General features: G+C 37.4%; 2 protein-coding genes and 1 long non-coding RNA gene across 6 annotated transcripts in view; 2 read left to right on the top strand and 1 right to left on the bottom strand.

The window, feature by feature from the left end:
• The window catches only part of LOC141454774 (uncharacterized), a 44,278-nt gene extending 29,985 nt beyond the window's left edge, over nucleotides 1-14,293 (top strand). The window contains exon 3 of one of the 2 annotated variants that reach the window (XM_074129364.1): nucleotides 4,971-14,293. In XM_074129364.1, coding sequence (XP_073985465.1) covers nucleotides 4,971-5,233 — 263 coding nt within the window. In that variant the 3' untranslated portion in view covers nucleotides 5,234-14,293. The remainder of the gene's footprint in view (nucleotides 1-4,970) is intronic. The other variant, XM_074129363.1, reaches the window with a different exon arrangement.
• Nucleotides 1-14,368, bottom strand: part of LOC141454775 (uncharacterized) — a 40,048-nt gene that overhangs the window by 24,115 nt on the left and 1,565 nt on the right. Inside the window, exon 3 of the long non-coding RNA XR_012458965.1 lies at nucleotides 5,926-6,019. This is a non-coding gene — a long non-coding RNA (uncharacterized lncRNA). The remainder of the gene's footprint in view (nucleotides 1-5,925; nucleotides 6,020-14,368) is intronic.
• The window catches only part of LOC141454773 (uncharacterized), a 309,424-nt gene continuing 309,095 nt past the window's right edge, over nucleotides 14,040-14,368 (top strand). For all 3 annotated transcript variants that reach the window (XM_074129359.1, XM_074129358.1, XM_074129357.1), the window contains exon 1: nucleotides 14,040-14,293. The gene's annotated coding sequence lies outside the window, so the exon portion shown is untranslated. The remainder of the gene's footprint in view (nucleotides 14,294-14,368) is intronic.

Below are 14,368 nucleotides of genomic sequence, written 5' to 3'. Positions count from 1 at the left end.
AGTAGGCACCTTTGAAGGCACAGTACATGCTTCACAAGTCACCTAAGGTAATTGTGCATTTCTGGTTTCTGGAAAGTATTCTCTCGTTACAGACAACGCTCTGCATCACCAGAGCTGTAAAAAAAAAAAAAAAAGAAACTCTAAGGGCTAGCAGCTGGATTCGAACCCGTAATCTCCTCGTGGTGATCCAATAACCACTGAACTAATTTCTAACCCTTTCGAAATTGAGCATTTATCGTCTGAAGTAAATGTTTTTTTTTTTTTGGAAACCTCAAAACAAGGAAAAAAAGGAACACGCACACACACATAGATAACCGGAAATTTGGCCAGAAGATAGTGATTATGGCCTACCGCCCCCCTTAAAATAGTAATTAACCTTTTTCCAGACTGTCTTGTGCTTGGGATGGGGTATTCTCAATCTATCCTCCATTGTGAAGTGGTTATCCCAATCAGTCGGTGCCCATATCTTCCAAGGGCTTTCCCTGGATAGTAGGGATCAACTTTTAAGCAGTTTTTAATATGAGCAATATCTTCGTAGGGATTGGATTAGGGATAGAAGGTTTAAGAGAGTGGTTATCACTAATCGCAGGCTCTCTACGCTTCCCTAGGATTTTCTGGGAGAGCCTGGATGGTTACCAGGATGCGATACCCTCCTTAGAACCATTCCATGTTTTTTTTTTTTTTAAATTCTTGCGATGGTCATATTACGCGCTATTATCTGGTTACCTATAAATGAAAGTGGTTCATAACTCCACTTTTCAGTATAATCCTTGACCAGGAACTATTCTCACGCTTACCAACCTCACACAGGAATAAGAGAAAATGATAATAAAGTACGTGGTCAGTGAAAAAAAAAAAAAATTATCCAGTAAAAATTTGTTAAAAGTGTTGTTGATAATGAGAACAAGAAAATTGATGTTAATGAAATTACAACTTCTTGTCGGTGTTGTCCGACAAGGAAATGTCATTGTTCTTGCTGCCGCCCCCCGTATTCTGGGGGGGAAACCCATGCTTCCGCCCCACAACGTTTCCCACGGCTTGTCTTGTATTAAAAATGTCACTTGTCACAGAATACTATAACAAGAAGCCTTTAGGCTTACGCTCTAAGTAAATTAACTTTTTATTAATAATGTTATAAACAAATTTTCCATTTTTCTTCTTTTTATGTTGTTTTTTAATTTTTTAATAACTTTGTACATAACAAAAGTTAATCTAGCTTGTAATTATAAACTGAAATAGCTAAAATTTTATTTGAATTTCCCTTAAAATATTCAGGGCGATCAAAAGACAGTGTGAACGATAACATCGTTAATTTTACAGCAATTTTTAAAAATGAAATAGGAAGTAAGCAGCCATCTTTTGTTTACGTCATTTCCTAAAACTAGTTAAACAAAAACAAAATACGCCATATTTGTTTTCAATGTTGTGGAATTTAGTAGATATGCTCCCTTTGTATTTAACAGTTTTTATTATTTGTTAGGAAGGTATTTAGCTTAACATAATTCACTCAGTTAAACACATTATGTTCAGAGTTATACTGAAATTAGGGTACGTAATCTTTTCTGTGAATAGAAAAACATGTTTAATTGTTTCCTTTAATACTATCAAGAGTTACAGGCTTGTTGACTTCCTATAGAAGGGGAATTATTAATTCCCTTTCTTGATTTAATCACGGTTTTTGTTTATTTATTTTTAGTTCAGTTATTTGCGAGAATTGAATGATTATATTATTTTTAATTTAGAGATAACAGAAAGTTTTGTTTCTGTTCTTGCATTTTAATGTTCAGCATTCATTTTAAATTAATCTAAAATATACAAAAAAAAAAAACAAGAAATAGTGGAAATATGTGTGTGTGAATATACACGTATATACAGGGTGAACCAGTAAGTATTGTCCATAGGCCTACTGTGTGTAGTACATCTAAATTAGAGTTCAATGACATATTGGCCAATTTCACATTTTCCACTGTTCTTGAGTGACGTCACTTTAATTTTTTTTTCTAAAATCCCCACTTTTTTCCAATAAAAATGTTATTACTCAGAAAGTTTTAGTCCGAATTCAATTCTGATGACACGGTTAGAAAGACAGATAAATCTTCTAAAAATTGTTACCATTTCGAAGCATAAGTTATTCTCCAAACAGCTTTAATCTTCCTCCTGGATACTGGAAAAATAAGAGTAATCGAAACATTTTTGAAGAAAACTCATTAGACCCCTTATGGGGATCATTATCAGACCTAAGTGCTGGCACTTTTTAGTAAAAGTTTCCTTGTTTAATGGGCTTTCAAACGGTATATCATTTTCCAGGATTCCTTTCATCTCCGTATGAGAAATTACGTTTGTTTTACAAGAAAACGTGTTCACGAGCACTCAACAGTGTTAGTTATCAAGTTGTTTAATTCATTGAAAACTCTTTTAGATGTGACCAGTAGCAAATTTTTAAGGAGATTGTCTTAAATTAAGGAAGTTAAAGGTGACTCAAAGGAGGAAGATTGAGGCTGTTTGGAGAATAACTTATGCTTTGAAATGGTATCAATTTTTAGAAAATTTATCTGTCTTTCTAACCGTGTCATCAGAATTCGAATTCGGACTAAAACTTTCTGAGTAATAACATTTTTATGGCAAAAAAAGTAATGATTTTAGGAAAAAAAAAAATTAAAAGTGACGTCACTCAAGAACAGTGGAAAATATGAAGTTGGCCAATACGTCATTGAACTCCACTTTAGATGTACGAGGGTCGTTTGAAAAGTCCGTGCAAAGTCAGAGAGATAGCACTACTGGCGCGTATCGAGGTTATGTTTAGTTAGTAGCATCTCTTGGAAGAACACACACCAAGTTTCAGCCAGATCGGTCTATTTCTTTGTGTTTGGCATTCGTTTGAATCGAGGAAGTCGAGTGATTTTCAAAAAATGGACGAAAAAGAATTTCGTGTGTTGATTAAACACTACTTTATGAAAGGCAAAACGCCTCAGGAGACTAAAAGAGAAGCTTGATAAACATTATGGTGACTCTGCACCTTCGATTAGAACAGTTTATAAGTGGTTTCAAAATTTTCGGAGTGGCCATATGGGCACAAGTTCTGGACGCCCTGTTGAGGTTACTACTCCAGAAATCATTGATAAAATCCATGATATGGTGATGGATGACAGAAGAGTGAAGGTGCGTGAGATTGCTAGTGCTGTGGGCATCTCGAATGAACGGGTACATAATATTTTGCATCAACATTTGGACATGACAAAGCTATCCGCAAGATGGGTGCCGCGATTGCTCACGCTTGACCAAAAACGAAATCGTGTGAAGTGTTGCAAGGACGGTTTGCAGCTGTTCCAGAAGAATCCGCAGGACTTTAAGCGTCGTTTCGTCACTGTGGATGAAACATGGATACATCACTACACTCCTAAGACCAAAGAAAATCTAAACAATGTGTTACCAAGGGGGAATCTGCGCCAAAAAAGGCGAAGACCGTTCCTTCGGCCGGAAAGATTATGGCGACTGTCTTTTGGGATTCGCAAGGAATAATCCTCATCGACTATCTGGAAAAGGATAAAACTATTACAGGTGCATATTATTCATCGTTATTGGACCGTTTGAAAACCGAGCTGCAAGAAAAACGCCCACGATTGGCCCACAAAAAAGTCCTTTTCCATCACGACAACGCACCAGCTTACACCTCAGCAGTTGTGGTCGCAAAATTAATGGAAATAGGGTTCCAACTCGTTTCACATCCCCCTTATTCTCCATACTTGGCTCCCTCGGACTACTATTTGTTCACCAATATGAAGAAATAGCTGGCGGGAAAAAGATTTTATTCAAACGAGGAGGTGATTGTAGAAACGAATGGCTATTTTTCAGACTTGGACAAATCCTATTATTCGGAAGGGATCAACAAACTAGAGCAGCGTTGGACGAAGTGTATAAGCCTAAAAGGAGACTATGTTGAAAAATAAAAAAGGTTTACCCCAAAAAATTAAGTAGTTTTTATTTTTGCACGGACTTTTCAAACGACCCTCGTACTACACACAGTAGGCCTATGGACAATACTTACTGGTTCACCCTGTAAACAGAGCGGAAGCGGCAAGTCTCTAATTTAACCACCTCATTTTACTAAGTTCCTGTGCATTACAAGAAAAATTAATAGCCACTTGTATGCCAAAATTAAATGCAAAGTAGCCATTGAACTTTTAACGCGAACTTTTTTTTTTATCTTCATCCATCATTAGCAAATACGGCAAAATCATTGGCAGAGCAAAGAAACGGGAAATATGAAAAATTATGGGAGTCATGGGAGTTCATGGGGTTACGACCTAAATAATAATCTTCAAGAAGGCTTGATTCAAAACCTTGAACAGTTTATCAAATGAAAGACTGGGTCTTTTATTTTCAGTTCTTTGGACTGATTGAGAATAAATGAACTAAACAATCATAGGAATTTCCGGTCGGAGAAAAATCTTAGGCGGAATTGGAAGCTTGCTGCAATGGATAGGGAGGACTGGCGGAAGCGGATTGGGGAGGCCAAGGGCTAGTAATGGGCCAATACTAGTAGTAGTAGTAGTAGTAGTAGTAGACTTTTGAAGCACGTCATCAAACGATTTATCCGGAAATGGATCAGCATCATTCTAGAAGAGGGAGAGAAAGATAACAGCACCAGAGACCAGAGTTGCCCCAATTTTCTTCTAATCTAAACTTAAATCTACACCCTGATTGGCCAAATATTTATTTTAAAACCTTGGAAAAACTATTTTCTTTCAAGTCCAAAGGATAGACGTCAGCGGATTCTCACAAAATGTCAAATTGTGAGACCTCCAACCATAAATCTTGGTGGTTATGCCCCCACCACCATATTTATAATAGAAGAAAATTTATAAATTTTAAATTTTGATAACTACAGATAAGGTTTTGCGTGTAAACACGCCATATTTTATTTATTTTTTTCTATTACAATTTTTGCTTTTTCATTCTATCTGTTTCAGTATATCTATTTTACGGCTGGACATGCGTACTCAGTCTTTCACAATGTTTACTACAAATTGGCAAGCAATTAAAATCGACTAATGATCGCCCTTCATCGTTATCAGTTCCTGTTAATCGATTATCAGATATGAAAATAATAAATTATGATAATTTTCTTTTACCCACCATATCGAACGCTATTGGAGGTCAGGATTTTCCATCTTTTAATTCTTGTGCGACACATCGTAATACATCATTGATCACGCCTTATTGTAGATGGTGATGTCATTATTTTTTTTAAAAAAGTCGCGCATATAAGTACATAAAAGGAAGGGGAAGGAACATTTCATGACGTAATTCTGAATTTATATAATCATTTTAAATTTGGCAATGACGAAATAAATACTTCCAATAATCATCCCAAATGCCAGTTGATTATTTATATCCTACAACACCTAATCCAAAGAATTTATTTATTTATTTTTTATATGGCTTAATTTAAAGATGGCTCCTCATTGAAACACCTCTAGAAGATGAAACAAAAGTGGAAACTACAGAAGTGCTTGACAGAAACTAGGAGAGAAACTGGTCGTCAGATATTTCATCCCACCCTTCCCGTGGACTTCCAAAGACGGGGACCCCCCCCCCCGCCAAATTAGGAAGTTAAGAGTGTTTATACCTTCAATACTTCCCCCCCCCCTAAGCTCTCTAGGGAAATCACACGAGGTCGGCAAGCCGGCTTATTGGGATAAGCATGCCAATAGGTCTTTTCAGCTCAAAACCAATTTCCGCTAGATAGGTTATGCCAACCAACTACCTAATTATCACTAAGAATCTTTGAAGAGGTTCAAAGAAAGAAGCGAAAATCGGCAGAAACGGGATAATCATCCCTTGGATAGCTAAGGCTGGATATGATTGGATAAAATCTGCGAATAGCTAATGTACTATCAAGAAAATAGGAAATATCAAACTTACAGATGGCTTCTACGAGCTTCATCCAGCATCCTTATTGCACGTTTCAGCTTCACTTAGGTTTCCTCTCCAACTTACAGGCAGAAAAGGCCACAACCTACAATGACAAAAAAGCAAATTTAATGCTATATTTCATATTTAATGGTACAGTTAAGGTTGCTAAGTGATAAGCGTGTACTGGATTCCAACGCGGTGATCCCCGGGTTCGAATCCAGCAACTCTAGACCTTAAGATATGTTGCCTGTGACGAAAGAACACTGTTGAAGTGACCATACTTCCTCAGAAGTACTGTATTGTACCTGAAGATACTGTATTGTTGCCCTAAGCGGGAGAACCGAACCTAATAATCTTCAGCTGTACTGGATTCCACCGCGGTGATCCCCGGGTTCGAATCCAGCAACTCTAGACCTTAAGATATGTTGCCTGTGACGAAAGAACACTGTTGAAGTGACCATACTTCCTCAGAAGTACTGTATTGTACCTGAAGATACTGTATTGTTGCCCTAAGCGGGAGAACCGAACCTAATAATCTTCAGCTGTACTGGATTCCAACGCGGTGATCCCCGGGTTCGAATCCAGCAACTCTAGACCTTAAGATATGTTGCCTGTGACGAAAGAACACTGTTGAAGTGACCATACTTCCTCAGAAGTACTGTATTGTACCTGAAGATACTGTATTGTTGCCCTAAGCGGGAGAACCGAACCTAATAATCTTCAGCTGTACTGGATTCCAACGCGGTGATCCCCGGGTTCGAATCCAGCAACTCTAGACCTTAAGATATGTTGCCTGTGGCGAAAGAACACTGTTGAAGTGACCATACTTCCTCAGAAGTACTGTATTGTACCTGAAGATACTGTATTGTTGCCCTAAGCGGGAGAACCGAACCTAATAATCTTCAGCTGTACTGGATTCCAACGCGGTGATCCCCGGGTTCGAATCCAGCAACTCTAGACCTTAAGATATGTTGCCTGTGGCGAAAGAACACTGTTGAAGTGACCATACTTCCTCAGAAGTACTGTATTGTACCTGAAGATACTGTATTGTTGCCCTAAGCGGGAGAACCGAACCTAATAATCTTCAGCTGTACTGGATTCCAACGCGGTGATCCCCGGGTTCGAATCCAGCAACTCTAGACCTTAAGATATGTTGCCTGTGACGAAAGAACACTGTTGAAGTGACCATACTTCCTCAGAAGTACTGTATTGTACCTGAAGATACTGTATTGTTGCCCTAAGCGGGAGAACCGAACCTAATAATCTTCAGCTGTACTGGATTCCAACGCGGTGATCCCCGGGTTCGAATCCAGCAACTCTAGACCTTAAGATATGTTGCCTGTGACGAAAGAACACTGTTGAAGTGACCATACTTCCTCAGAAGTACTGTATTGTACCTGAAGATACTGTATTGTTGCCCTAAGCGGGAGAACCGAACCTAATAATCTTCAGCTGTACTGGATTCCACCGCGGTGATCCCCGGGTTCGAATCCAGCAACTCTAGACCTTAAGATATGTTGCCTGTGACGAAAGAACACTGTTGAAGTGACCATACTTCCTCAGAAGTACTGTATTGTACCTGGAGACACTGTATTGTTGCCCTAAGCGGGAGAACCATACCTAATAATCTTCAGCTGTACTGGATTCCAACGCGGTGATCCCCGGGTTCGAATCCAGCAACTCTAGACCTTAAGATATGTTGCCTGTGACGAAAGAACACTGTTGAAGTGACCATACTTCCTCAGAAGTACTGTATTGTACCTGAAGATACTGTATTGTTGCCCTAAGCGGGAGAACCATACCTAATAATCTTCAGCTGTACTGGATTCCAACGCGGTGATCCCCGGGTTCGAATCCAGCAACTCTAGACCTTAAGATATGTTGCCTGTGACGAAAGAACACTGTTGAAGTGACCATACTTCCTCAGAAGTACTGTATTGTACCTGAAGATACTGTATTGTTGCCCTAAGCGGGAGAACCGAACCTAATAATCTTCAGCTGTACTGGATTCCACCGCGGTGATCCCCGGGTTCGAATCCAGCAACTCTAGACCTTAAGATATGTTGCCTGTGACGAAAGAACACTGTTGAAGTGACCATACTTCCTCAGAAGTACTGTATTGTACCTGGAGACACTGTATTGTTGCCCTAAGCGGGAGAACCATACCTAATAATCTTCAGCTGTACTGGATTCCAACGCGGTGATCCCCGGGTTCGAATCCAGCAACTCTAGACCTTAAGATATGTTGCCTGTGACGAAAGAACACTGTTGAAGTGACCATACTTCCTCAGAAGTACTGTATTGTACCTGAAGATACTGTATTGTTGCCCTAAGCGGGAGAACCGAACCTAATAATCTTCAGCTGTACTGGATTCCACCGCGGTGATCCCCGGGTTCGAATCCAGCAACTCTAGACCTTAAGATATGTTGCCTGTGACGAAAGAATACTGTTGAAGTGACCATACTTCCTCAGAAGTACTGTATTGTACCTGGAGACACTGTATTGTTGCCCTAAGCGGGAGAACCATACCTAACAATCTTCAGCTGTACTTGATTCCAACGCGGTGATCCCCGGGTTCGAATCCAGCAACTCTAGACCTTAAGATATGTTGCCTGTTGACGAAAGAACACTGTTGAAGTGTCCATACTTCCTCAGAAATACAAATACAATACAGGTATTGTACCTAAAGTTACTGTATTGTTGCCCTAAGCAGGAGAACCATAACTAACAATCTTCAGCTGATTACTGTGAGCAAACTAACTTTACCGAGCATCTTATCTTCTTCTTCTTCTTTTTAAGTGGCGCTATAACTCATGTAGAGTCTTGGGCCTTCTCAAGACCTGCCCGTCAGCGCCCTCCAATTTCGGAATCCTAACCTAGATGCAGCATCCTTTGCCACACTATCCTCCTAGTGCAGCTTTGCCTAGATCTCCTGGATCTCCTTGTATGTTTCCTTCCAGCACTTTCTTAGGAATCTCATCTTCACTCATCCTAGCTACATGTCCTGCCGACCGCAGTCTACCAAGCTTTTTATTATTTTTACCATATCAGGATCCTTGAACAGGGTGTACAATTCCTGATTTTTCCTACTTCTCCAATTCGGTCCATCGGGTGTAGGACCATAGCGTTCTACGGAGTACCTTTCGTTCAAAAAGTGAAAGGACTTGCGTAAATCTGCCTTGGTTATCGCTCGCGCTACGGAACCATAACTCAGCACGGATGAGGTTTTAGTAGAGAAGGGCTTTTGTGTCCCGAGAAATGAGTCTACTTTTTACATGCCTTACTAAGCCAAAGTAACATTTGTTCGCGGTCATTATTCTCTCTTTTTTACTTCTGAACCAACAATGGTTCTCACCGTTTACAAGTGACCCAAGATAAGTAAACTAATCAACCTTCTCAAATTTAAAATGTGCAATGCTCAAGTACTGCACTTAAGCGGTGGAGCCACATCCTGTGCGCATATACTTGGTCTTCACTTCGTTAATTACCAGTTCTAGTCGCGACTGACTGCTGCAGCGAGCATCTTATACTGTGGATAAATACTTAACAGTTACTCCCGATTGTTGATAGTTTAATTTTATTGGTTCAATGTTCGTCCTGAGGAGCGCTCAAAAATGTTACTTGCGACTGCTGGTTGAACAGTCCTGTTCTGTAACTTTTAATTGATCCATGTAAGTCACTGGATTAAGGATTTACTTCCGCCAGTTGAATGTGTTTCTCCAAAATAATGCAAATATTGCAATATTTTAAGGGTTAACATCGAAATTCCATTTTCTAAATATTTTGAATATAAAATTTACACATAACGACATACAGACTGAAAAACTAATTCTATTTCTCATCGCAGACAAAAACCAAAAACCAAACTAAAAACAAATTTCCTGCCAGTAACAACTTAATATCAAAATGTTTATATTATGTTATTTATTATCCAAGATGAACAACAGAATGAATAAATACATAAATAAAATATAAATACATAAATATGGATGAATAAAGCTTTAAAGTGAATTTAAAATAACTTGTCAATGTAACAAAATATTTTTGTGAACACCAAATGAATCTATAATGAAATATTTATAATTTTCTAAAAAATATTCCCCTTCTTGTGACTAACATCATACCATTTTATAAAAAAACTTAACATTTCACTAAAACAGTACTTTAGATTTAGAGGATCAGAGGTGATGAAATTGTTTGAGTTGAAACCATGGTTACAGCAACAGGAAATTTTGTGACAAAGTGTATATTTACTTATTTACCAGAGTCGCTAACCTGTTTAAGAGCAGTGTCCCCTTGGCTCAATTCGCCCATAAAAACTAAATCAGCCTTCTTGGTACTGTATTCATAACGTTTTTCTTGATTAAGTTTCACTAATTATGATCCAGATTGATTATCTTACAAGACCAATCTTCTCGAACACTGCAAATTCACATACCTAGTCCAGGCCACCAATACTTGCACTGAACAAACTAAAAGACCATCACGGTTTTTTTTGGGTGCCTACACGCTTCATTTCGAATTAAAATTTTAACAATCTATTTGATTCATAAAGGTGTAAAATATACTGGTGGACAAAATTAGCGCACCACTCAGTTTTTGTTTAGTTAAAATTAAATAAATTATTTTCCGCTTTTGTTTTGGACGTACATCACTTGTCTAAAGCGATTTAGGGAGACAAGAGGTCATTCAAGAAGAGATGTATAGCAGAGAGAGAGAGACGATAGGTACATCCGGCACCTGGCTTTGCGAAACAGGAGTACAACGGGAAATGAGATAAAAAGTCTCATAAGGCAAGTCCGAAATGTTTCCATCTCCAGCAGGACTGTTAGAAGAAGACTTAATGAAAGTAACCTTAGAGCCCGACATCCTGCTCGTGGCCCTCTCCTTACCACAGTTCACAAAATGACCAGGCTTCAATTTGCACGTGAACATGTGAATTGTACTTAAGACAACTGGAAGAGAGTTCGCATCACAGATGAGGCCTAAATTCTTCTGATGGCCATAGTTACAAATGGCTTATTTTTTCACCCAACATTATTTTGAAAGTCCAAAATTTGCACAAATTGGAAATCATAAAAAAATTAAGGGTGGTGCGTTAATTTTGTCCATCAGTGTAGTTTGCTTATAAACAAAACGCATGCACTATAAATAAACGTCTAAACCAAACAGCTGGTTGTTTGATTGTAGATACAATCAGGATAGACAACCAAACAGTTTCAGAAAACACAATCACTCTTGCTAACTATAACCTTCAGAAAATAATAAACCAGATACACTGCACCATTACATACAAATAAATAGGTAATACAATAATGTGTAAATGTTGGGTAAAATAGGTGAACTTGAGATATAACTGGAATTGTCAATTAACTCTGCTGTGAGTTTAGGTCAGTATTATATTCTTTACTAAATTGTTCCTATTATTGCGTAAACATAAATATTTACACATTTAGCTATACGAATAATATTTGATTATTGTTTAAAAACAAATCTGCTGTCACATCTTTCTCGATTTGAAGTTACCAAATTTCACATTATAACTCCATCACTGGATAAATGCAAAGTGTGTTACCCAATCTCTGGATAAGATTTATTGAACGCGTTGGGTCTACCATTATCTGTTGATCCAAGTTTCTCTGTTTCCTCCGTCTCTAGGACATAAAATAACTCGAAATTCCTATGAACAACGCCCCCTCCCAAAAATCCTATCAGAAAATGTTTTAAATCAATATAATGTAGCGTTTCCCAACCTGTGGTACACGAGTTGCTGGTTGGTGGTACACGAAAAATAATCAATAATGGCGGACATAGAAAAATTAAAGCATAAAAATATCATAGAAACGTTTTTCTCCTATAATACATAAAAATTATTTTAATTAATAATATTATACAGTAAAGTTGTTAATATGTACAGTAATAAGGTTGGTCAGTCTCAAGATATACGAGAAAATGTAATAGCACATTTAACAGGATTAAAATTGTCTTTCATGGAGTATTTTCCAAAACCCGAAAATAACAAAAGTTCGAGAAGAGAAACTAGCATTTGGATGGAGAGAAAACATCATAGAGTCAGCCATCATTTTGGCAAAGCACTCTCGATTCAAAGTAGATCTCTGTTACAGCTGCTGGATAAGAAACAGAAACAGTTCTTCCTTTCCCATGTCTTCTATTTTATTAATATCTGGAATGTATTCCTGCTGGAGACATTCTACGTCTCTGAACGATTTCCTTTTTTTTTTTCTTTTTTTTTATTGAACGAACGGAACTAGACGCAAACTGGCAGCACAGATTCACTGCAAGATGGTAATAACATTGGTAATTTGAACGGAACTAGAAGATATGTACAGTCACATACAAAGGGCCACCTTGTAATATAAAAGTATAATTTCCTGTACATACGTAGCTAGCTGCCTTGGGTGCTCGCATGTGCGTAAACACAGTAATGTACCAAAAAAAAAAGAAAGTATATCACGTTTTATGTATTCAATTTATTTACATTCTAAGTTACCTATTTTTTCCTTATTGCGGCAATAGATTTGACAGAGGGCTGGACCCTATTCAGCAGGGTGCCGACCTCTTGTAAGCAGGAGAGACGTCTCCTTTATTCAGTAGATCATTTTTTTGCCAACATGCCCTTTCCGAAAAGAGAGGAGAAAGGCTTCTAAAGCAAAAAGGATTTCAAAGGCCGATTTTGGGCATTATGTGCAATCGCTACGGTTATTATTGTTTGAGAAGAGGCATTTACATAACTGGGTAAAATAGGCGAATGCTTTATCAAAAGAATTTTCAACAATGAAAGGTTATTCTTCAAGGTTGCTGCTTTCCCCAATCAAGAACTTTAAAGACGTGGGAATGGTCTTGCAGGTCTGGCCCAGTCGTATTATAAAATTAAGTGTTAATAAATATCTACACAATCTGTTTTCTTCTCAAAGAACTAGGTTATTATTACTGTGGAAAACAAGGACTCCAAATTTAAATGTTCAAGACTAGCCGTAGTATATAAAAATTTGGTTCTAAGAAATAAGTTATTAGAGAAGCGAATGATTGTCATGAAACATGAAGAGGAAAACCGAAGAGCTAACAGATATCATGGTAAACTTGAATAGAAATTACCAACGTACCTAAGTACTAAGTAGGGTACTTTTATCCTATGAGAGGATAGCAGAAGATCAAAGTGTCAAAGGATTACTTAACCCAATATTGTGAAGTAAAAACTTAAAACAGAATGTTCAAAACTTAATTTAGAATTCTATAATTAAAAGTGTAATTTTCTGTGGTAATGAAACTTTCACCGTAAATGAAAAATTAAAAAGTAAAAAGAAAAATGGATTTCTGGAGGAGATAAACCCTAAAATCAAGATTAGAAATGATCAGAAACATGATTGTAACAAAGGCTTTGATTGTAGTAAAATCTACGCTAAAGAGAATATAGGAATGTAGCCTGGAACGGTTCGGCCATGCACTTGGAATGGATGAGCCAAGAATCACCGAAACAACTGATGAAATGGAGAAAAAAAGAAAGAGACAGAACAACATTAAAACAAAAAAACATAGCAGAAGAGGTCCTGACAGAATCTGGTTTAATGGCTGAGGAGGCCCTGCAGAAAGATGTATGTTGGGAGAAAATATAAATTTTCGATTAAACCCTGGGTATTAACCCCAGGAATTAGGAAAAAAAAAACACTTCCCTAAGGCACAGAAAACCCTAACTATCACAAACAGTCTTCACACTCCTAAACCTACAAAATCTTCATTACAGTAGCTTATCCAATTGGACAGGTAAGGTTTAATAAACTTTTTCCTAACTGAATCATTGTCATTCCGAAGACACCTTCATTGCCAAAAGCGCCAGGGTAGAGCAAAGTAATGTATCAAGAAGTAGAAAATTACAAAGAATATTGAATAAAAACTTGGGAAGCTGAATTATGGCTGTTTTCTTTACAAGGATTTCTTTAAATTACTCCAAAATCAACCAAAATACTTATTTTGAAGACAGCAATTTAAATTCTGTCATTAAATTTTTTTTTTTTTAAATGAAAATCCAATAGATGGCTCGCTTGTACAATAATATTAATGGCTGACCAATAAAGAGTGGGAGTCAAAAGGGTTACAGACTTTGTGCTCATACTGTTTAATTTGTGACGTTACGATCGGTCGTCTTATTTATAGCCAATAATTTATGTAAAAAAACTGTTTAGTTTGAAAAATTGTCAGTGTACTTTGTAAAATAAGTTATAAACTACGTTCATAAAACGCATTACTTAGAAAGATGGACAATGAGTTAAACAACAATGGCATCTTTAGCAAATTTAAAGAGGTTATGCCCAATTGTTGAGGAAATTTCACGGTTTAGACTTAGGAAAGAATGAAAAGGTAATTAATTTGGTAACTCTATCAAGGGAGGTGCAGATTATCTATTATAATCTATTACTGTTAATAACTTTATAA

The sequence above is a fragment of the Rhodnius prolixus genome, unplaced genomic scaffold (assembly GCF_049639745.1).
Source record: "Rhodnius prolixus isolate KJV_2025 unplaced genomic scaffold, Rpr scaffold_9, whole genome shotgun sequence".
Classification (NCBI taxonomy): domain Eukaryota; kingdom Metazoa; phylum Arthropoda; class Insecta; order Hemiptera; family Reduviidae; genus Rhodnius; species Rhodnius prolixus.
Note: the sequence above shows the minus strand (reverse complement) of the source record. Positions and strands in the feature narration are given on the sequence as shown.